The 23,896-nt window shown below is 42.2% G+C and overlaps 1 protein-coding gene across 1 annotated transcript in view; it reads right to left on the bottom strand.

Moving 5' to 3' along the window:
* GLDN (gliomedin) overlaps positions 1-23,067 on the bottom strand; it is a 65,036-nt gene extending 41,969 nt beyond the window's left edge. Inside the window, exon 1 of the mRNA XM_082648123.1 lies at positions 22,693-23,067. Coding sequence (XP_082504249.1) covers positions 22,693-23,055 — 363 coding nt within the window. The 5' untranslated portion in view covers positions 23,056-23,067. The remainder of the gene's footprint in view (positions 1-22,692) is intronic.
* Between the last annotated feature and the right edge of the window lie 829 nt (positions 23,068-23,896).

The following is a 23,896-nucleotide window of genomic DNA, read 5'->3' as shown; positions in this document are numbered from 1 at the left end:
CCTGGATTCTCTAATAAAATGCTGAACAAACAGTTAACATGTATTGCTTTAGAGTCCACCCACAGCCTTGGCCAGCCCTCTTGCACACAAAGGCTGGGGAGTCACAGAAGTTGAAGCAGCTCAGGCTGGGCCCAGGCCTCCTCAGCAATCCCAGTTGGAAGGGGCAGTTCCAGCAAATGCCCTCACCCAGTGTCTCCGGCAAGATTACTTTCAGCTCAGATCAGGGCCTGGGGGAACAGCCCTGTGACATTTATTAACCCTGGGGACACCTAAAAATGCATGACAGAAGTCCCTGAAGGAGCAATTCCTTCCCCGGCTGTGCTTGGAGGCCTTCTTTAGGTCTGACCTGATGGGGGAGATGAGTGACTTGCTTCTTGTTGGCTGAGCAGGATCCCCTACTAGCTCCCCAGCCCCTTGACAAAACAGGACTCATGGCAATACTTACCCCAGGGAGTGGCTGTGAGGAGTAAATGAAGGAGTCCTTATAAAAACAGCTTTTTGGTGTTCGTACTAGTGTTACATAAACATGATTTCTCATGATTTGAATGTAAATCAGCTGATTCTGCTTTTTAAAAAATCGTCAATTCATACTATTTTAATCAAAGCCTGATTACTAGCTTCGAAATGTAAAACAGAGTAGGATTTATAGAAATAGCCAGATATAAATTGATAATTGCCCTAACCCATTAAATATAAGCCTCGATTGGTATTATAACTCTCTTCCTAAACCATTCCCTTCTCCCACCAGGAGCCCCTCAGGTGCCAGCAAGCCCCAGTTCTCAGCCTTGTCCTGTCTGCAGTTCAAGCAGCTGCCTCTCAGGAATGGCCTGTCCTTTTGCATTTCCTTCTGTCGCCTGCTTAGTTGGTAGCTGCTGACAGCCTGGACTCCTCACGCTAACATGCTGACCCGGCTCCAGAACCAGGAGTGATGGGCCACTCTCAGAGGAGGCTCAGAACGCCTTCTCCCACTACCTCCTGTGCTCACACCTTTCTTCCTCCAGGTCAGAGATAGACCCAAACATGGAGACAACATGATGTTTTATGTACTTATACAGCATCTCATCCTGACACAGTTCTCTCCCAATCATAAGAAGAAGTAGCAGCTAAAAATCAAGTTACTAAGTTCAAATCCAACTTTAAGAAGTTGTTTTGTATTGAATTGCCTATTTTCAAGCCCAGCAATTGTACAATTTATTCTGGCGAGTTGTTTCTTAAAGGGGAAAAGCTCTTTCTATCTCTGTGTATTTTAAACACATGCAAATGTAATGGAACAGCTTTCAAGTGAAATTATATGTAACTATGAGAAAATATTGGTAACTATTTGATCTTGAGACCTGAGGTAGGAAAGAACATTTTAAGCATAAAAGCAAAAGAAGAACCCATAAATGAAGGACTTTATAGATTTGACTACATGAAAATGGAAAATTTTAAATACTTCCCACCAAAAAAACCCCCAGCAAACAAAATTAAAAAATAACACCCAGGGCTGAACGGTGTGGTGTAAAGAACATGAGTTTTGGGAGTCAGATACAGCTAAGTCTGATCTGAGTGCCAATTCCTTCACTCACTGGCTCTGTGTCCTTGAGCAGGATGCTCTCTAAGCCTCAGCGACCTGTCTGTAAAATGGGAATAATCATAATAATGATAATAATAGCAACTACCTCATAAGGTTGTTACTAGGATAAGAACTTTTTTGACACACATATGTAATGCTCTTAGCATAGTGCCTGGCAAGTTTTAGGTTCTCAATAAATGTTATAATCATTACTAAGGGAAAAATATTGCAACATGTGTAATACACTAAAAGCAAATAGTTTTTCTATATAAAAGGTATTTGTAAGTTAGTAAGAAAAAATTTTTAAAAACAAATTAAAAAATGAGTTAAAACATGAAAAATCTCCCACAATGACTTCAGGTCACCAATAAACATATGAAAAAAAAATTCATCCTCACTGTAATCAAACACCTGCAGCCCCCTCCCTGATGTTAGGGATGTAACCTGTCCCAGGGTTGGGTCCCGCTTATTTATTTATTTACTTAGTGTCCTACAATTCAACTAATTCTTCCTTTCAAAAACTTGTGTTTCAGGTGTACAGTATTATAGTTCAACATCTGTATACAGTAGAGTAGACTACCATAAGTCTAGTTACCATCCATCAATACACAGTTGACTACTTTCACCCAACCCTCCAACCTCCTTCGCCTCTGGTAATCACTAATCTCTTCTCTGTATCTATGAGTTTGTTTTATTTTGTTTCTTGGGTTTTTTGTTTAAGATTTCACACTTGAGTGAAATCATATGGTATCTGTCTTTCTCCATCTAATTTCACTTAGTATAATACTCTCAAGGTCCATCTATGTTATCACAAATGGCATGACTACATAATGTTTTATGGCTGAATAGTATTCCATTCCATCTTCTTTATCCATTCATTCATCGATGGGCACTTAGGTTGTTTCCATATCTTGGCTATTGTAAATAATGCTGCAATGAACAAAAGGGTGCATATATCTTTTCAAATTAGTGCTTTTGTGTTCTTTGGGTAAATACCCAGAAGCAGAATAGCTGGGTCATATGGTAGTTATATTTTTAATTTCTTGATGAATCTCCATACTAATTTCCATAGTGGCTGCACCAATTTACAGTCCCACCAACAGTGCATAAGGGTTCCCTTTTCTCCACATCCTCCCCAATATTTATTATTACCTGTATTTTCAATAATAGCCATTCTAACAGGCGTGAGGTGATATCTCATTGTGGTTTTGATTTGTATTTCCCTGATAACCAGTGATGTTGAACATTTTTTTCATGTGCCTGTTGGCCTTCTCTATATCTTCTTTGGAAAAATGTCTATTCAGATCCTCTGTCCATTTCTTGAATCAGGTTTTTGTTGTTGTTGATGTAGGAGTTTTTAAATATATTTTGGAAAATAACCCCTTATCGGATATATGATTTGCAAATAACTTCTACCATTCAGTAGATTGTTCTTCGTTTTGTTGATGGTTCCCTTTGCTGTGCAGAAGCTTTTTAGTTTGATTTGGTCCCATTTGTTTATTTTTGCTTTTGTTGCCCTTGCCTTTGGAGTAAGATCCACAAAAACATAGCTAAGACTGACGTCAATCAGGTTACTGCCTATGTTTTCTTCTAGTAATGGTTATGGTTTCAGGTCTTTCTTTCAAGTCTTTAATTTATTTTGAGTTAATTTTTGTGTATGGTGTAAGATAATGGTCTAGTTTCTTTCTTCCTTTTTTTTTTGGCATATGGCTGTCCAGTTTTCACAACAATATTTACTGAAGAGACTGTCTTTCTCCATTGTATGTTCTCTACTGCTCCTTTGTCATATATTAATTGTCTATATATGTGTAGGTTAATTTCTTAGTTCTTAATTCTGTTCCACTGATCTATGTGTCAGTTTTTGTGCCAGTATCAGTATAGTATAGTATAGTATAGTACAGTACAGTATAGTATAGTATAGTATAGTATAGTACAGTATAGTATAGTATAGTTTGAAATCAGGGAATGTGATACTTCCCCAGCTTTGTTCTTCTTTATCAAGATTATTTTGGCTATTCAGGGTCTTTTGTAGTTCTGTACAAATTTTAGAATTATTTGTTTAAGTTCTGTGAAATTTGCCATTGACATTTTGATAGTGATTGCGTTGAATCTGTAGATTGCTTTGGGTAGTTTGGACACTTTAACAATATTAATTATTGCAATCCATGAGCACAGAATATCTTTCCACTTATTTATGACTCCTTCAATTTCTTTCATTAATGTCTTGTAGTTTTCAACATATAGGTCTTTTACCTCCTTGGTTAATTTTTTAATATAAATTTATTTATTTTATTTATATTTATTTTTGGTTGTGTTGGGTCTTTGTTGCTGCACACAGGCTTTCTCTAGTTGTGGCAAGTGGGGGCTACTCTTCATTGTGGTGCACAGGCTTCTTATTGTGGTGGCTTCTCTTGCAGAGGAGCACGGGCTCTAAGTGCACGGGCTTCAGTAGTTGTGGCTCATGGGCTCTAGAGCGCAGGCTCAGTAGTTGTGGTACATGGGCTTAGTTGCTCCACGGCATGTGGGATCTTCCTGGACCAGGGCTCCAACCCGTGTCCCCTGCATTGGCAGGCAGATTCTAAACCACTGCACCACCAGGGAAGCCCCTCCTTGGTTAATTTTATTCCTAGGTATTTTATTCTTTTTGATTTGGGTTTGCATTGCTAATGGGTTTGTTTTCTTAATTTCTCTTTCGGATAGTTTGTTCTTAGTGTATAGATATGTCACAGATTTTTTTTTTTTTTTTTGCCCACACCAAGCAGCTCTGAGGGATCTTAGTTTCCAGACCAGGGATCGAACCTGGGCCTCCTGCAGTGGAAGCGCAGAATCCTAACCACTGGACTGCCAGGGAATTCCCACCACAGATTTTTATATATTGATTTTGTATCCTGCTACTGTTCTGAATTCATTTATTAGTTCCAACAATTTTTTGGTAGAGTCTAGGGTTTTCTATGTATATTGTCATGTCATCTGGAAATAGTGACAGTTTTTACTTCTTCCTTTCCTATTTGTATACCTTTTATTAATTTTTCTTGCCAAGTTTCTATGGCTAGAACTTCCAATACTATGTTGAGCAACAGTGGTTAGAGTGGGCATCCTTGTCTTGTTTATGATCTTAGAGGAAAAGTTTTCAGCTTTTTGTTGTTGAGTGTGATGTTAGTTGTGGGTCTGTCATATATGGCCTTTATTATGCTGAGGTATGTTCCTTTTATACCTACTTTGTTGAGAGTTTTTTTTATCATTAATGGATGTTGAATTTTGACAAATGCTTTTTCTGCATCTATTGTATTAAAATATATCTAGTCTAAAATGTGAAGTGGATAGCTGGTGGGAGGCAGCTGCATGGCACAGGGAGATCAGCTCGGTGCTAAGAGGGGTGGGATAGGGAGGGTGGGAGGGAGACACATGAGGGAGGAGATATGGGGATGTATGTGTGCATGTGGCTGATTCACTTTGCTGTACAGCATAAACTAGCACAATATTGTGAAGCAATTACAATAAAGATGTTAAAAAATAAAATACATCTGGTTTAATGTGTCATTTAAGTCTGCTGTTTCCTTATTGATTTTATTTCTGTATGGTTTATCCATTGATGTAAATGGGGTGTTATAGTTCCCTACTATTATTATATTGCTTTTAATTTCTCCCTTTAAGTCCATTACTATTTGCTTTATATATCTTAGTGCTCCTCTGTTGGGTGCATATACATTTATAAATGTTACATCTTCTTACTGGATTGACCCCTTTATCATTATCTAATGCCCTTCTTTGTCTTTTATTACAGTCTTTGTTTAATGCCTATTTTGTCTGATATGAGTATATCTACTCCAGCTTTCTTTTCTTTTCCATTTACATAGAATATTTTTTCCATCCTTCAACTTTGGTCTGTGTGTGTACTTACTTCTTCTTCTGTTTTTTTTTTTTTTTTCAAAAATCTTACCTCTTCTTCTTATTTTTTTGTTGCACTTTTTTAAAACTTTTTATTTTATGCTGGAGTGTAGCCAATTAATAATGTTGTGATAGTTTCAGATGCACAGCAAAGCAACTCAGACATACACATACACATATCCATTCTCCCCCAGACTCCCCTCCCATCCAGGCTGCCACATAACATTAAGCAGAGTTCCCTGTGCTATACAGTAGGTCCTTGTTGATTATCCTTTTTAAATATAGTAGTGTGTGTGTGTACTTACTTCTGAAGTGAGTCTCTTGTAGGCAGTTTATAGATGAGTCTTGTTTGTTTGTTTTTTTCAATCCATTCAGCTACTTTGTCTTTTGATTGGAAAATTTATTCCATCTACATTTAAAGTAATTATTGATAGGTATTTACTTATTGCCATTTTGTTAATTGTTTTCTGGCTGTTTTTGTGGTTCCTATTTGTTCCTTTCTTCTTCTCTTTCTATCCTTGTGTTTTGGTGGTTTTCTTTAGCGGTATATTTCAATTCATTTCTCATTTTCTTTTGCGTATTTACTGTAAGTTTTTCCCCTGTGGTTACCATGAGGTTCACATACAACATCCTATGTAAGTAGCAGTCTGTTCCAAGTTGGTAGCAACTTAAATGTGAACACATTCCAAAACTTTATATTTTTACACCCCTCCACATTTATACTTGTGATGAGACATTTTAAATCTTTTAATTTTATGTATCCCTTAACTAATTATTTTAATTGTAGTTAATTTTACTACTTCTGTATTTTTAACATTCCTGGTTGCTTTATAGGTGATTATCCACCAGCTTCATATAATATTTACTTTTTCCAGTGAAATCTTTTACTTTCATACGTTTTCATATAATTAATTAGTGCCATTTTTTCAGCTTAAAGAAGTCACTTTAATATCTCTTATAGAGCCAGTTTAGTGGTGGTGAATGTCTTTAGCTTTTGCTTAACTGGAAAACTCAATTTTTCCTTCAATTTTGAATGATCGCCTTGCTTGGTAGAGAATTCTTGATTGGAAGCTTTTTCCTTTCAACACTTTGAATATGTTATGCCACTCCCTTCTGGCCCATAAGGTTTCTGCTGAAAAATCTGCTGATAGTCATATGGGGTTCTTCTTGTATTTAACAAGTTGTTTTTCCCTTGCTGATTTTAAGATTCTCTCTTTATCCTTAACTTTTACCATTTTAATCATAATGTATCTTAGTGTGTGTCTCTTTGGGTTCATCTTATTTGGAACTCTCTAGGCTCCCTGGTCTTGAATGTCTGTTTCCTTCTGCAGATTAGGAAAGTTTTCAGCCACAATTCCTTCAAATAATTATTCTGGCCTTTTCTCTCTCTCTTCTCCTTTTGGAACCCCTATAATGCAACTGTTATTCCACTTGATGTTGTCCCAAAGTTCTCTTAGGGTATTCTTCATTTTTTTAAATTATTTTTTTCATTTTGCTGCTCTGTTTGGGTGAGTTCCATTGCTTTGTCTTCCAGTTCACTGATTTCTTCTTCTACCTCATCCAATCTGCTGTTGAACCCCTCTAGTGGATTTTTTTCAATTCATTTACAACTTCTGTTTGGTATTTTCTTATATATTCTATCTTTTTGTGAAATTCTCACTGCATTTGTCCATTCTTCTCCTGAGTTCAGTGAGCATCTTTATGATCATTATTATGAACACTTGATCAGGTATATTGCTTATCTCCATTTCACTTAGTTCCTATTTTGAGGTTTTGCCTTGTTCTTTTAATTGGAACATATTCCTCTGTCTCCTCATTTTGCCTAATTTTCTGTGTTTATTTCTATGTATCAGCTACCTTTCCCAGTCTTGAAGAAGTAGCCTTATGTGGGAGATGTCCTGTGAGGCTCAGAAGTGCAATCCCACCTGGCCACCAGTGCCAGTAATCAGGGGTGTCCCTTATGTGGGCTGCATGTGCCCTCCTGTTGTGTCCAGGTTGTAGCTACTCCTGCGGTACATTGGTGGGTGGAGCTGGACCCATGAATGGTTGTGTAGCCTGGTTGTGGTGGCTGTTGTATGCTGGTGGGTGGGGCTAGTCCTTGAAATGGCTGTGTGGCTGCCACGGTGGCTTCCATGCACTGGTGGATGAGTTATTGCACAGCTGGCTGTAAGGCCTGGCCAAGGCACAGGGGTAGGCAGGGCTCTTGGTGGGGCCTGCCCATTGATGCTAACAGGTTATATAGAGATCTCCAAAATGGTGCCCTCCAGTGTCAGTATTAGCAAGGCAGCCTGAGATCACAAAAATGGCTCTCGTCAGTGTCTCAGTCCCAGGGTAGTGTCCCAAATGGTTCCTGCCTCTTTGGCAGATACTTCAAGATTTGTAAGTGGGTCCCCCTCACTTATGGTCCAGGCACTTTCAATCTGGTGTTTTTGCACTGATTTTCAGGTTGAGTGAGTCTGTGCATGAGCTCTTTAAGCTGTGGTTTTCTGTTCTCTGGAGTTCCATAATTTTCCTGGACATATTTCCTGTTGGTTTTCAAAGCCAGGTGTTTTGGGTGCTCATCTCTCCTGTGCATGATCTAAGGGCTGGGGTACCTCATGTGGAGCTCAAATCCCTTGCTCCTCAGAAAAAACTCTGCCTTTGTGATCCTTCCCGATTGTGGATTTCCATGGCTAGGGTGTGGTTTTTTTCCTTGGCATGACCATATTTCTGTTTCTCTTGTTCGCCTTGATGTTGTCCTTTTACCTTTTGTTCTGGAGACTCTGTTCATCCAGTTTTCATGTCCTTTTTAGAGGGAATTATTCCGTATGTAGTTGTAGATTTATTGTGTCTGTGGGTGGAGGTGAGTTCAGGATCTTCCTATGCTGCCACCTTGAACCCTCTCCTGGGCCCTCCTCTTTTAAACATCAAACTACCAAGCCTCTAATATCTTCTCCCACCTGATCTGGCCAATGATTCTCCAATTTAGGATGTATTAGAATCACCTAGAGTGTAATCTACATACAGATTTCCAGACTCAACCTCCACTGATTCTGACTCAGCAGATCCAGAATGTAGCCCAGACATCAGCATTTTTAAACAGATGCTCCCAGGTCTCTTTGATGAAGATGACCCCCACCCACACTTTGAGAAGTTCTACCCTGTACCATCAAAAACAAGGGCTTGTTCCAGCGTCTTTCAGTTCCTGCAGTCTCTCTCTCTCTCTGTTTTCCTCTCCCAGAAAACTCCCTAAGAACTCAGACCTTGAGAACAGAGTCCTGACTAACGAGGTGGGGCTCTTTTTGTTCTTCTCCTGATGATTCTTCAGCAATTAAAAAAAAAAAAAACCAGAAAGGATCACAGGGTAATTTCTCCATAAGTCACCATGCTTTGTTAACTTATTGACGTGCAAACCACTTTTAAAATTAGAGTTTTTATATCTTTCTGTATTTTCCAAGTTACTATAATGGAAACATTAACAATCAGAAAAAAGTTGCAAAACTCCTAGTCATTCTCACACTTCGTATATCATTCTAGCGGTAGCTCTGATGTCGCTTTCCCAAAAGTCTTTCTTCCCCATCTCAGGTTGGAGATGTTCTTATCTCCCCCACAGCATCCCTCACTTCTCCCATCAGGGCACTCTTGTCATCGCCTGGTTACTTGTTTGTTCCCCACTAATTGTAAGCACTTTGGGGAGGGGAAGTATATATCTTGTTTATTTTTATAACCTCAACACATAGCCAATAGCTTTCCACATAGTAAGCTGTGAATGAATGAATTCTTCATTCCTCAGCAGGAAAGAGAACATTCAAGAAGCTAGAGGCAGGCTTCCCTGGTGGCGCAGTGGTTGAGAGTCCGCCTGCCAGTGCAAGGGACACGGGTTCGTGCCCCGGTCCGGGAAGATCCCACATGCCGCGGAGCGGCTGGGCCCGTGAGCCATGGCCACTGAGCCTGCGCATCCGGAGCCTGTGCTCCGCAACTGGAGAGGCCACAACAGTGAGAGGACTGCGTACCACAAAAAAAAAAAAAGAAGCTAGAGGGAAGACTGAACATGTTAAATAGCAAATTAAAAAATATTAAAAAACACCCAATTCCAATTTATAGAAATGAAAGTTAGAATGTCTGAGGTGAAAAGTACACTGAGTGGGACTAAGAGCAGAAGAAAGATTAATGAATTTGAAGACATAACAATAGAAACTAGACAAAATGGAACACATGGAGAAAAAAGACTTAAAAAGCAAACAGGTCATCAGTGAGCTGTGGAAAAACTTAAAGTAGCCCAATACATGTGTAATTAGAGTCCCTGGCTGGCAGGGTGGGCAGAAAAATATCTGAAGAAATAATGGCAGAAAATTTCCCAATTTTAATGAGAACTATAAACCCACATTTCCAATAAGCTCAGCAAAACACAAGCAAAAGAAACATGAAGAAAATGACACTAAGGCATATAATAATAAAACTGCTTAAAACATTCAGTAAAGGGTAAATCTTAGGAGCAGCCAGAGGAAGAAAAGACACAACCCACAGAGAGGAACAAAGACAAGAACAGCAGGCTTCTCATTGCAAACAGGCAAGTGAGAAGATAGTGGGGTGACGTCTTTCAAGTACTAAAAGGGAAACATTCTCAATTCTATATTCAAAATAATTTTCAAGAATGAAGGCCAGGACTTCAGACATTTCTTACATCTCCCTCTATCATGCTCCACCTAAAACGAACCACCTGCCGTTCAAGGGCCTTTTTCCCTTTCTGAAGCCATGCCCATCTCCCAAGTTTCAGCTCAAATGCCACCTTCTTCTTGAAACCTTTCTTGATTGCCCATTGGATTTTATTCTTACTTCTCTTCGGGTCTTACTATCCTTCGTTCTGTCATATGTGCTTGAGGATTTTCCCCTCCCACTAGCTGATGAGTTCCCTGAGGGCTCCTTTCTTGTTTTTCCTATCACCACAGTGTGCACCCACACTGCCTGGAACAGGCGCTTAGCATCTGTTATACTGACTTACATATTACCTAATCCCTGAAAGATTTCTTTTAAACTTCTTTCCAAGGTATTTCTGACGACTTAGAAGTACCTATTTATTCATTAACAAATACTTGATAAGTTGGGCCCTATGTTTATAAAGGTAAGACAATCTCTGGGTACAAAAAGCTTGCAATATAGTTAATTAATATAATTTGTTGTTTATACAAGAGTTTTAAGTAAAATAATCTGGGTTTAATAAGAAGTAGATAGACTCTTGGTTAGAAACTCCCTGTGTCCAGGTCATGAGTATTATCATGCTCAGCATCTCCACTATTTCCTGGGTATACCTCCAACTGGAATTCCTTCCCTCCCAGACTCTGGTATTCAGCTGCCTCTTCAATATCTTCACTTGAACATCTAACAGAAATCTCAATGTCAACATACCCCAAACTGAACTCCTGATATTCCCCTCAAAACTATTCCATCTGCAATTCTTCTATCTCATTAATGGCAATTCTATCTTTCCACTGCTTGGCCACTAACCCTGAAGTCACTGAACTCCTTTTTTCCCCCCCTCATATTCAAGCTGTCAGCAAATTCCATCAGCTGGACATCAGATATATCTGATATATCTGATATATAGATATCAGATATCTACTGCTACCACCCTGGCTTCAGCCACTGTCTTTTTTTACTGCAGTAGCTAAATAAATGGCCTCCCTGCTACCACTGCCCACCCTCCCCACACAGAGAGTCTAGTCCCATCATAGTGATCCTTTGAAAAGGCAGGTCAGATCATATCACTCCTCTGCCTAAAATCCTCCAAAGACTCCCCATAAAGGCTTTACAACAGCCTGCAAGGCCCTACTTGAACTGGTCCTCTTGTCTTTCCTTCCCCCAGTTATCCTCTCCCAGTCTTCTTGCTGTTCCTTGTGCTCTGGGGACACTCTCCTATCTCAGGGTCTTTGCACTTGCTGTTCCCTCTGCCTAAACAGCCCGCCCCTAGATTTCCACATGGCTCACTCCCTCACCTCCTTCAAGTTTTTGCTCAAATGTCACCTTCTTAGTGAGGCCTTCCCCACCCAGAAGACTTCCAGTTGCATCTTCCCCTTCCTGCTCCCTAGTCCTCAACGCTGCTTTATTGCTCTTCACAGCACTCATCACTTTCTAATATTGTAGATAATTTACTTACTTTGGTTCTTGTCAGCTCCTCCCCTCTTCCCCCACTGAACATAAGCCCCAACAGGACAGGGATTTGCATGGTTTGTTCATACTGTTTCTTGTGCACCCACAGTTGTGCCTGTGATATAGTAGGTGCTCAGTAACTACATGCCGAAACTAACACACACCTCCAAAACTCTTAGTATGAAAAGGAACTAGGTTCAGAGACTGTCAGATACCTTAGTCTATATTTGCCCTTGCTGAGTTGTGGATGCATTTTATGAGTGAAGAGGTATTCATCAAATACCTCACTAGAGGTCTAGCGAAGAGTGGAGATATATTTAAAGAGACAAGGTGACCAAAGATGACAAATTAGAGACCAAAACTGTACACAAACAAAGTTTTAGTTGTGTGATACAGACAATAAGTGCAGAAGAGGTTAGGGGTGGAAGAGATGAGTGTTTTGAAGTGAGCTAAGAATCACTTGTCTCCCCCAGGTCTCTAATGGAGTTTTCTGAAGCAGGAGTACTGCTGGAATAATCTCTCACTAACTGTTAATAACAATATTTTGTGCTCACATTGTTTCCTTCAAGAAGCATCTTCAGTTAATTTTTGATTTTTATCTAAGCATTCTTATCTTCACCTTATAGTCAGAAAAGTATACATAAACCATAGTTAAGTAACTTGTCCAATGTTGGGGGAATGGACAAAAAATTAATCCATTATCCCAAACTCTGCCCTTTGGCATTCTTTGTACATAGCAAAAACATTTGTGAAGATGTTTTGTCAACCTACTCCCTGCTCAGTCTCCTTCTCCCTCCGCTCAGAGAATAGCTACAAGTGGTTAGCCCAGAAAATATTTAGAGGAGGCCCTTGGGTTGAGATGCTCACCCACAAAATAATTGTTGATGATGTTAGCATCAGAACACTGGCTGGATGGAACTGTTGGTTTGACAAACATGCTGTTCCTATGGGGTTCAAAAGATTTGGTCTATGAAAGGATAAATGCATGAGTTCACCTTGAACATGAATAAAATATTTGCAAATTATCCTTAGTATAATTAACGTCCCTAAATTCAATACCAAGCATATATATTGAACCCATGAACCATAAAAATGACTATCTGGGAAACAACATTCTTTCTAGAAGTCTGTGTGTTTCCCTTATGGCACCCGAGACGCCAGACCTTGGAGTTATTCTAGAACCTGCCCTTTCTCTGGCAAGTTCTATTGATTCAATCTCCATTGTTTTAATTACAAGGCTTCAAAAGTCCCTGAAGCACAAAAAGGAAGGATTTGAGAAATACTAAATATCAGTAACAACAAGCTAACATATATTGAGTTCTAGGCACCATGCTAAGGACTTCACATAGATTATTGAATTGAATCCTTATGATAACACCTAAGGTAGATACTACTGTCATTGCCTTCTTAAGAATGAGGAAACTGAGATTCAGAGAGGTTGAGTGATCTGTTAAAGGTCACACAGCTAAGAGGGGAGCTAGGAGTAAACACACATAAAGGCTTTCGGGTCTGCCTTTTAATTTTTAGACTTGTAAAGACCTCTCATAGAGAAGACAGAATTCTTCTTGGAAGAAATGGGTTCTCCTTTCCTTGAATATTCTTTTACCCTTCAGTTTTCCTTCCCTCTTTTTCCTCTCATATTCAGTCTCAAAACAAATTTAGCATCCTCACTTCTAAACTAACCCACTTTAAGTTCCTCAATTCTGTCCATGATGCTACCATCTTTGGATGGATCTGGACCAGGTGGCTCCTTTCTCTTTCTTATATCCAATTAGTTCCCAACTTCAATGCATCCTTATTTCTTGGTATTTCTAGGATCTATATCTTCTCCATTTCTGATGCCATCACCTTAGCCAGACAGAACCATTTCCTGCCTGGACTAATGCAATAATTTCCTAACTTTCTTCCTGTCTCTTGTCTCTCCCCTGTGCAGTCCTTCCTGCATTGTACAGACAGACCTGTCCTATAAAACCACATTCTTCATGATTGCCCCTTGAAAAATTCTCCCAATTGCCCATCAGATTCATTCTCAACTTTTCAGAAGTAGAAATTCAAGGCTCTCTCTCATGTAGCCATCTTAATTCCTCTCCCACAGCCCAAACTCCCCAGTGCAGGAAAGCTTCTTGCTCTTCCAAGCCTTGTACTACGTTCATTCCTGTCCCTAGACCTTGGCTCAAGTTATTACCTGAACTTGGAATGATTTTCCCTCCTTGCCTGCTCAAATCTCACCAACCCTTCATTGCCCATTACAAGTTCTGTCTCCTCCATGAAACCTGCCTTCATCACTTTAGTGAGGATTGATTTTCTCTCTTTGTCACTGCCCTGATGCTTACTGTAAAGGATTTTTCTCTAAAGGTCTTCCTGTTCACAGGGATTGATTCCAAGGTCCTCAAATGCTGCCTAAAGGGAGAAGGCCTTTTCTACCTTTGAGAGAAAGGATTCCAGACCCCAATCACACTAAATTACTGAAAAACTGGGGAATTATTTTGCAGCTGCCAGCTCATCATTTTAGCTTGGGTACAGTTATCCACAATGCATTTCCAAGTCCTTCTCAGTTTTTACATACAGCCAATGCAGGATCTCCAAAGTTCCCAGCACTTTGATAAGCACAAGAAACTTTCTGAGTGGCAAGATGAAGGGGTTATTCTACCTATTGTGTTCAGAACAAATTGCATTTTAAGTGATCTTTAGTTGGCCTTGTTGTTTTAACTCTACCTTTCAGTAAAGAAAATTGTGTCTCAACTTTAGTCAGACTAGAAGTAAATTATATCTACTTAAAATATAGAGCTATTAAAACCCAAAGAGCTACATAAAAAAAAAAAGCAACTGATGGGCTGAAAAATGCTCCCTTTGTAGAAGAATTACAACCTAAAATCATCATCTTGTTTTACACAACATGACCTTTAGTCTGTAGATAAAATGCATGTAAATGAAACTTGAATGTCAACTAGATTTGGCCAAGGATTTTTTCTGGTGCGGGGGGAGGGAGGGAAGGAGAGTTTGAATAATGTAGATTTTTTTAAACGTCTTTTTTTCCAGATAAGTATGTTTTATCAGATATAAAGACTATTTTGATAGTTCTCACATAGGTACCTACATCCTAGAGAACATGAGACCCCTAAGAAGTAAATTGTTCTCCTTTCTTAGAAGTTTTTTGCTCTACCTTCCACTCACATTTTGTCAATTTTCCAAATGAAAGCACCCAAAACTTTTTTCAGGACTGCCACCAACAGGAATCAGCAGGAGTTAACAACAGCTACGCCAGTCAGAAATGGGGTGAATGTGACTCTCTTCTAGTGGGTGTCAAACCTCGTCATCAGTGGCCATGAAGAAGGGGTGAGGCCCCAGGAAAGCCTGAACTGTTGAAGAAGGCTTGTTCCCATATCAAGGCTAATTCTGTTTTGTTTTCAATGACAAGATGATTTAGGTTGGTGTGATGCCACCCTAGGCTTCAAAAGGCCAAATATGATCCCGAAGCAGCAGCTGATAAAAGCACATATGATCAGACAACTTGGCATTCTGAAGAAAGTGGAGATGAAGAGTAAACCCAGAAACAAGATACTGAGGGCTTTGGACAAGGAGGGCTGCATGATAAAGTCATAGTGATTAATCTCAGTAACAGCAACAATGAACACTTACTGGAAATCTGACTATACCAGGCACTGTCCTTTACCTACATTATTTCCCTTAAACCTCCTAACAGCCCTATGAAGTGCATGCTATTATCTTAATCTTACAGAGGAGGAAACTGAGGGTTGGGGAAATTAAAAGACTTGCCCAAGGTCACCCAGCTACCAAGCTGTGGGCCCGGGATGAGAATCCGTCTGACTCGTGCATCAGACGACTGCCACAACATACCTCAGGGAAGCATCAGGGAGAGAGAATTGGGCTGCAAACCTGACTGTGAAGAAGGAATCCCAGGTCTCTCAAGTTAAGGGCAGGAACACAATGGCTGAAGGTGGCAGTAGCGCCATGTGGAGGTGAGCTTGGAACAGCCAAAGATGGATCCTGAGACATGGGCTTTACAGAGGATGAACAGCCCCTTGGCATTGGAAGACCCGTGATCTGAGCAGTTGTTCTGCAACTCACCCAGACAGGGCTCTCCGCCCAAGGATCTCAGCCTGTCATCTAGTGGGCAGTGGTACAAAATGACAGGCAGGTCTGAGGGATTCTGCTGTCTCCCCAGAGTGGAGTGGCACTTTTCCAGGGGGGACCATGACTTTGAGTTCATTTTATCCTTGGCACAGTGTCAGTGAAGGTTGAAGGAAAGGCAGGGAAACAGCAGAAAAAGATGAGAGTGGACAATTCACCAGGCCCAAGCAGGTCCATCCTGCTCAGGCTGTAAAGGCTCAGCAGGCTTGTTCCTGTTGCCCTCACCTCTGCTGCTTTGGCTAGAAAGAAGCTAGGAACTTTTGAATAGCCACAGGACCTGAGAGCAGGTCCAAATGGTTTAATGCCTTTCATGTGGTCAACACAACTTCCCTGTCCCTACGGGTCCAGATGCTCAGTCTTGACCCATTTGTTTCTCACATAAATCCTTAGAGAATCATGACAACTGTACATCTACACTGAATGCTTTATTTTCATGTGTGCAAAATATGTGTCAATGAAGAAAGTGTCTGAAGGATGTAGCTAAGGGGCCAACTCTCTCCTGTCTTCCTCACATACCATCATGACCTGATACGTGAGTGAAGTTTATGGCTGTGTTCACAGTACCAATACCAGACACAGTCTTAGCAGAGATGTAGCTTCAAATTCTCTCTTACCCTTGATACCTGGAAATGGCTTCTAACATGCAAATTAACCCCACAGTGTCAGGTGTGACATCCCAAGTGCCCACGTGCACATGCTGCTATGAGGAAGGCCACAGAAACCCACCTCCCAGTCTCTCCGTGTGGGTTATTACTTTGGCTGCCCAGTCTTTTTTTGTTCTGCTCTATCAGGCCTCTGAGCTCTCATTAGGGTCCACTTCATGTGACAGGACCTAATGGGGTATATGTTTCTCCCCTTCAACTGAAGAGAATAGATGGGGTGTGAAACAAGGCCTAGATATGGGGTTAAATGGGTGGCTAAAAGCTGTCCTAACACTGACTGCCCTTGACTTGGGAAGTCAGCTTATGGGGAGCAAAGGCTTAAGGGCTGGTTCAGCCCCACAGCCTCCCTCTAGAGTGAAACCACAGTCTCAGGGCAGCTCTGTCCTGGGCTCTGTTTCCTTGTGGGAGGTCTTAAACTCCAGGGTTAACCCTATGCTAGAAGAACCCTGATTTTACTAAATTAGCTCTCCAAAGGAACCATCCCTAGCACCCCTCCGTTCCCATGGACCACTGTCTAAATGAGAGGTTGGCAAAGTTTTCTGCAAAGGACAAGACAGAAAATATATTAGGCTTCGTGGGCCGTATGGTCTCTGGCGCAACTACTCAGTTCTCCGGTTGTCATGTGTCAAGCAGCCACAGACAGTACATAAACAAGTGGGCATGGATGTATTCCAGTAAAACTGTATTTATGGTTACTGAAACCTGAATTTCATATAATGTTCAGGTGTCGTGAAATATTATTCCTCTTTTTATTTATTTTTTCCTATCCATTTATAAATTTAAAAATCATTCTTAAGTCATGGGCTGCACAAAAACAAGTAGCAGCCTTGATTTGACCTTAGGCCATAGTTTGTTAACCCCTGGTCTAAATCCTCAGCTTTTACACCCTGGAAGTGACCCAGTTCGAGTGGGAAAGGCAGGGGTTACCTTCCTTTTCTTCAAGGAAATATAGCATCCATACAAGCAGAAGTTGTAACTACAGGTAATGTAATTTTTGTCCCCTGTAAACAAGATAATGCATAGATCCATATAAGTGTACCTCATAGCAATCATCATGAAAAGTTCTGTTTGCTATAATGCATTACTGCTTAACATAGCTGGAATCTCCTCCTTGAGAATGACCTTCAGAACACATGTTTGTGAAAAGCCATAGTGACAGGAAATCTCCATCCTCCGAAGGTGGAGTTAATGTTTAGAGACAGCCAGAAACAAAACAAAATGAAACAAACCAAACCAAACTGAATGCAAAAAACCATCTCCATTTAACCACCAATAATGATAACAATGGCCTAGATACCACTATCCTTTCAGAACCAGGCTGGGAAATCAGTGGTGGGGGTGGAGGTTGTGCTGGAACTAAATAAAGCCATTTTTGTTCAAAACTACTCATTATTATGAGGTGAGCCTGCTGCAAACTAAGCTTGGAAGTCCTAACATGGCCCCTAACAATGTGAGTGTTGTTTGCCCAACACACTGCCAGTCAATTCAAAAACATTTTGAGGGAATTTTTGTCAATACTTCAAAGCCAAGAGATTTCACATAAAATGTCAGATTTTTTACTTTTCTTGACAAAATTAAAAGATCAGGCACACTGGGCTCTCGTTCTCATACAGCAGCCACAGCAAAAGCCTCCCCTATAGACACAGCACATGAACCGTGGGCTGGAGCAGTCCCTACCATGCCCTATGGCCCCCAGCCCAGGGGCAGCTGCCATGCAACCTTGTGCTTATGGCCTTTTCACTCACTATAAGAGTAACACAATCACATGGTTCAAAAGTCAAAATGATGCACAAAGCTATGCAGTGAAAGGCTCATTCCCACCTCATCCCCACCCTCCCTAAGTAAATACTTTTGTTAATTTCATTTATTTTTTCCCCCTTCTTCCTTACACTTTTGTCACTTAAAATATATCCTGGGGATTGTTCCCATAGCAGAACACAGAGAATTTACTTATTCTTGTTTTACAGCTACCTCGTATCCCAGTGGATGTATAGGTCAGTTTATTTAACTAGTCCTGTAGTGGACACAGGTTAATAGTCTTCTCTTTTTACAAATATTCTGCAATGAATAACCATGTGCATACGTCATTTCAGAGGTGATAAAGTCTGTTGTGCAGGATAAATTCCCACAAGCAAGATTACTGGGTCAGAGGGTAAATGGGTTTGTAATCCAAAGGTATTGCCAAATTGGCTTCCATATGGGTTGTAGCATTTTGCACTCCAAACAGCAATGCAAGAGCATGTCTGTTTCCCTTCAGTTTCCCCAACAGAATATGTCGACAAACCTTTGCAGTTGCCATTCTGACAGGTAAAAATTATATTTCAGAGCAGTTGTAATTTGCATTTTTGAATCAAGAGTTCTTTTCCTGTGTTTTTAAGAGAAATTTGTATTTCTTTTCCTGAGAACTATCTGTTCCATACTCCTACTGAATTCCTATTTCTGTTGCAGATTTCCCTATTAAATTCTTATCTTTTTAAATCAACTTCTAGAACTGCTATATATATTCAGAAGAGTAGCCCTGTACCTATGATATGAGCTGCAAATATTTCTTTCCAGTTTGTCATTTATCTTTTGCCTCTGTTTATGGTGTATGCATTTGTTTTTATTGTTTGTGATGCAGTTTTGTTGTTGTGTGTGCCTTTTAAATGTGGTTAAATTTACTTATTTCATTGTTTGCTTCAGGCTTTTGAGTTATAGTTTGAAAGAAAGGTATTCCCCATTCCAAAATTAAAAATGAATTTACTCATATTTTCTTCTAGCAATTTTAGAGTTTCATTTTTTAAATGTAAATCTTTGATCTATTTAAAGCTTGTTAAGGTGCACATTGTGAGAAGTGAAACTTTCTTGGGTGCTCGACCTAAGATTTCAGGGAGGATGATAAAGCTACCAGAACATCAATAAGAGTGAGATCTGAAGAATGGGTGAGAAAGAGCAACTGATGAGAGGAAGAGGGAGAAGAGGGGTGGTGAGGGAGTGGAGACTAAACAGAAGCAGCATCTCCTGCAGGAGTTCCTGGCAGATGGGTTCCATTACTCACTGGTACCCAGGGCCCCTTTTATTACTTTTCTCCAAAGTAGCCACTTACTTTTAAAGATTTAATGTGTTTGGCCGTACCAAACTAACTGTACTTAAGTAATAATTAGTTATGTTGCCCTTTCAACAAAGTCATTTACAGCTGCCAATCAGTTTCCGGTCAGACTGTGCTAACCAGAATGACCACGCTGAGTTGATGTACTTTCAGCCAAAAGCACAGAACTTAGAAGTGTCAGTTGGCTTAAGAAGACTTTTTTGGAAGACTTTTTGAAATGCTGAAATTAGTCTGCATACAGCTTACTTCTTTGTTCCTAGATCTCTAAGGACATGGGGCTTCTGATTTCACCCTCATTCAAGACATACTGGTGCTATATAAAAGGGCAAGGGAAAGTGTAGACTTCAACCTTCAAAAGTGGGCACACTGAACTCCATGCTGTACACTAAATAGTTCTCTTAGCAGCTTTTCTACTCAAGGTGCCCTGAGAAAGTTCTTAAAAATTGTTTCCTCATGTGAATAATGCTCTGTTCTGAGAAAAACAGAGAGTAAAAATGAGAAAAATCTGCAAAGGTGAATGGTGAGAGTGTTGCTAAAATAAAGTATGTAAAGGGCTTTTCACCAATTAAGTTGGTTCCTCTGCCCAAAGTAGAGGCCTCAAGGGAGAACTGATGAGCGTGCGATGCTTAACACAGCTGACCGTCATCAGGAAGGCATGCCAAGGTCCTTTGTGTTGGTGAGTGGGCACCACCCCTATCAATTAATTCAGAATCTCTGGGAGGTGGGGCCTACGTATCAGTCATGTTTAAACTCCCCATATGATTTCAATGTGCAACCACTGCTCTGGAACGTTGTTATTCAAAGTGTTTTTCTCAGACCAGCAGCACTGATGTCAGCGGGAACTTGCTACAAACGCAGAAGCTCAGGCCCCAACTTAGACCTTCTGAATCAGAATCTGTATTTTAACAAGATCCCCAAAATATTCACATGCGCATTAAAGAAGCCATGGGCTAGAGGAGCTTTTCTCAAAGTGTGGCACCTAGACCACCTGTATGAAACTCATCAAGGGGTTGGGAAGGTGGGGGAAATGGGGATCAGGAAGGAAGCCAATTCTGGAGATTATAATTCTACAAATCTGAGGGTGGGGCCCTGAAATCTGCATTTTTAATATGTTCCCAGGTGATCCCTAAGCCTACTGTTTGAGAACTACTCCCAAGAGGAATATGATAGTGGCTTTCTCCTGGCCTGCATAGAAAGTCCCTCAGTGACTCCAAAAGGTCAAAGCACACCCATTGCAAGTGGAAGATGAGTTGGGGATAATCTACAAGTGCTTCTCAGCCTGACAAATGTAATGTTTCTGCTGACTTGCAACAGAGCAGGTGGTGGTAGTTAAATCAGCTTTCATATTGACACAGAAATGAGTCTCTGCGTTCTCTTGGGTTAGCGACCGAACAGGATGCAATTTGGATACATAAGCCTCTACCTTAAAAGCAGGATTAAAAATATAAAATGTTGATGTTCAGATGCATCCTTCTCAGATGATTTCAAAAACCTCTCAAAATGCGTGGTGGAGAGCCAAGAAAGAGTGAATTCTCTTAAGGAGATCTCTTTGTTTTACAGAGTTCTTTTTTTCGAAATTTTTGCTTGGGCCCAGATTTCTAAATGATAACGTGGGTAAAAACTGAATCCAGGAATGGAAAATGTGATCTTTCTCAAAAGATGTGTTTGAAGTGTGTAGTACTTCCATGTAGTTTTACTTTATCTTTTTTATATAAAATACTCCTTGATTGATTGATTGATTTTTGGCTGCGTTGGGTCCCTGCCGCTGCCCACGGGCCCTCTCCAGCCGCGGCGAGCCGGGGCCACTCTCAGCCGCGGTGCTCGGGCCCCTCATTGCAGGGTCCCCTCCTGCCTCAGAGCATGGGCTCCAGGCGCGCGGGCCTCAGCAGTTGTGGCTCCCAGGCTCACTAGTTGTGGCTCACGCAGGGGCTCCAGAGCGCAGGCTCAGCAGCCGTGGTGCAGGGGCCCAGCCGCTATGCCGCATGTGGGATCCTGCCGGACCAGGACACGAACTCTTCCCCCACCCTCCTCCTCCCTTCCCCCCTCCCCCCTCGCATTGGCAGGCGGACTCCCAACCACTGGGCCACCAGGGAAGTCCTCCATGTAGTTTTAAAAGCACTTCAGCTCATGTAAGATATTTTTAAACTTCTATAACAGGTTTAAGTGGATTTATCTTCAAATACCTAGGATTCCAAAATACGGCTCACACTTGACTTGAGGTGACAGAACTGAAATCTTTGTAATTTTAAAGTGAAATAAGACCATAGTGGTTGTAACGGATAATGAAATGAAATGGGGAACTGCAATGTGATCTAAATGTATAATTACTGAGTTAAAATCAGCAAAAGCAAAGAAAGTTAACACTAGAAAACAGATTTCTGAGGCTTTGCTTTAAATACTTTTTTTAACAGCAGTGTTTCTTAAACCTTCTGGGGGTAGTGCAATGGAGCCCCTTTGAAAATCTAACGAAAAGCTATGGACTCTCCCTAGATGCACGCGCCTGCGAGAGCACACGCTGACATTTTCTGAAGCTCCATAGACTTTTTAGAGCCCATATGATGAACCTCAGCTTTGACATTGCGTTTTAAGAAAATTGCGCTATGTTGATTTCCACTATTTTTAAGCACTTTAGACACAAGATTAAGTTTCTCCGTAGAAAGGTCCCGGGGTTGGTAAAATTAGGGCTGATTGTTTTCACTTAAACAGAGACTATTAGGTCGGCAGTCTTGTGCTGATGAGCCGAGGCCAGGTGAAACGCCAGACCACTAGATCATGCCAGGGAAAGAATCCCTTTATTGAAGAAGCCTGCGCTCTCTCAGAAATGCTACCTCCGTGCTCTCAGGGGGCCCCTACGAATTGCACAGGCACAGCCCGGGGCTGCTGTGGCTCCTGGCACACCAGAAGGTGAAAACTTATGTCCAAAGTTAGGAAGCAGGCTCTTAAAAACACTGCCTACTCCGCTCATTTATCTGCAGACTGAACGACGTCAGAGGTGGAAGACTTACCCCTTCACTCCCTCCCCCATTTAACAATGAAGAAACTGACCCCAGAGGGTTAAGGTGCTTGCCAAGGTGACTTCCCCAGAGGGCTCACACCCAGGACCTCTCCCCACGGCACCTTGCCGTCTGGCCGGGGGAGGAGAGGGCGTCTAGGGCTCTCTCCCCACACTGTACGCCGCTCACCCCGGCGGGGGCGTCAAGGGGAGCTGAGACCCCGCCTACCGGCACCATGGAGTAGGTCATCATCAACAGCATGTCGTGGCTCTCGGCGCGGATGTGCTGCGCCGGCTCCCCGCCGTGGCTGCGCTTGTTGCGCGCGGCGCTCACAGGATCTGGCGGTGGCGCGGGCGCCCGGCGAGGTGCGTGACTCAGCTCCGCCAGGAAGGCGCGCAGGGCGCTGTCCTCGCGCTGCTCCCGGCCACGCTGCGCCTCCAGCGCTCGCAGCGCCGCGCTCAGCCCGCGCCACTGGCACAGCGCGAACACCGTGCCCACAGCATTGAGCGCCGAGAGCAGGGCCACGGCGGCCAGGGCGCCGCGCAGCCCCCAGCCCGCGTCCCCGCGGCCTCGCTCCGCGCCTCCGGCCATACTCTGTGCGCCTCGGGCCAGGTCGGGCAAGGCTCTGCCACCTTTCAACCCCGCAGCCTTTATACGCTGTGGGCAAGCTGTGGGCTGGTGGCAGCGCCGTGAGTCACGCCGCCCTTTGGCCTGGCTGGCGGGGCGGGTTGGGGACAGTAGTGGTGGCGCCCGAGCAGCCCGGAGGGACAGGCAGGCGGAGAGGGGGAGAGGAGAAAGTGGAGACAGTCCGCGGAGGGGGGCAGGGCTCACGCTCCTGGTGCCCGGCCAAGCAAACCAGCAAACCCGTCTCTCCTTCCTTTTCCCCCGCTGCCCTGCGCGTGGGCATTGCCGTGGCCCAGACGGGCAGAACGAGGGTCAGACTGAGGGGGAGAGCAGGAATTCTTATGGCCTGAGAAGTCGCTGGATTCCACCCCCTCCTCCCCCCACACTGCCCTCTCTGGAGAAAAGGATCAGCATGCCCAGATGCCAAGGCATGTGCCCACTGTCCCTGGGAGGTCTGCTGCTGGGCTGGGTCCCAGGCTGCCTATCATTCCTCCCCAGGGTCATAAGGCCTCATGTGGCCACTGAAGACCCCACTCGATCTTTCCTAGGAAGGGAATGGCTAGAGACAGGGCAACAGCTGGCATTGGAGGGTTAAAAAAGCCACCCATCCAGAAAAGCCCAGCCCTGCATGACAAGCAGGAATCATCTGTGAAGGGAGATTATTCAGGATGTGACAGGCCAAGAACTCTCCCATGAGACCCATATCTGGGAGGTAGCAAGGTGATGAGAAAAAAAACTCCAGAGTGGAAATCAGGAGAACTGGTTCAAACCCTATCATGCTGCTAGCCAGCTGGGGGGCTTTGACATG

This window comes from Grampus griseus (assembly GCF_964374135.1).
Source record: "Grampus griseus genome assembly, chromosome: 2".
NCBI classification, from domain to species: Eukaryota; Metazoa; Chordata; class Mammalia; order Artiodactyla; family Delphinidae; genus Grampus; species Grampus griseus.
This window is presented reverse-complemented; position numbering and strand designations above follow the sequence as displayed.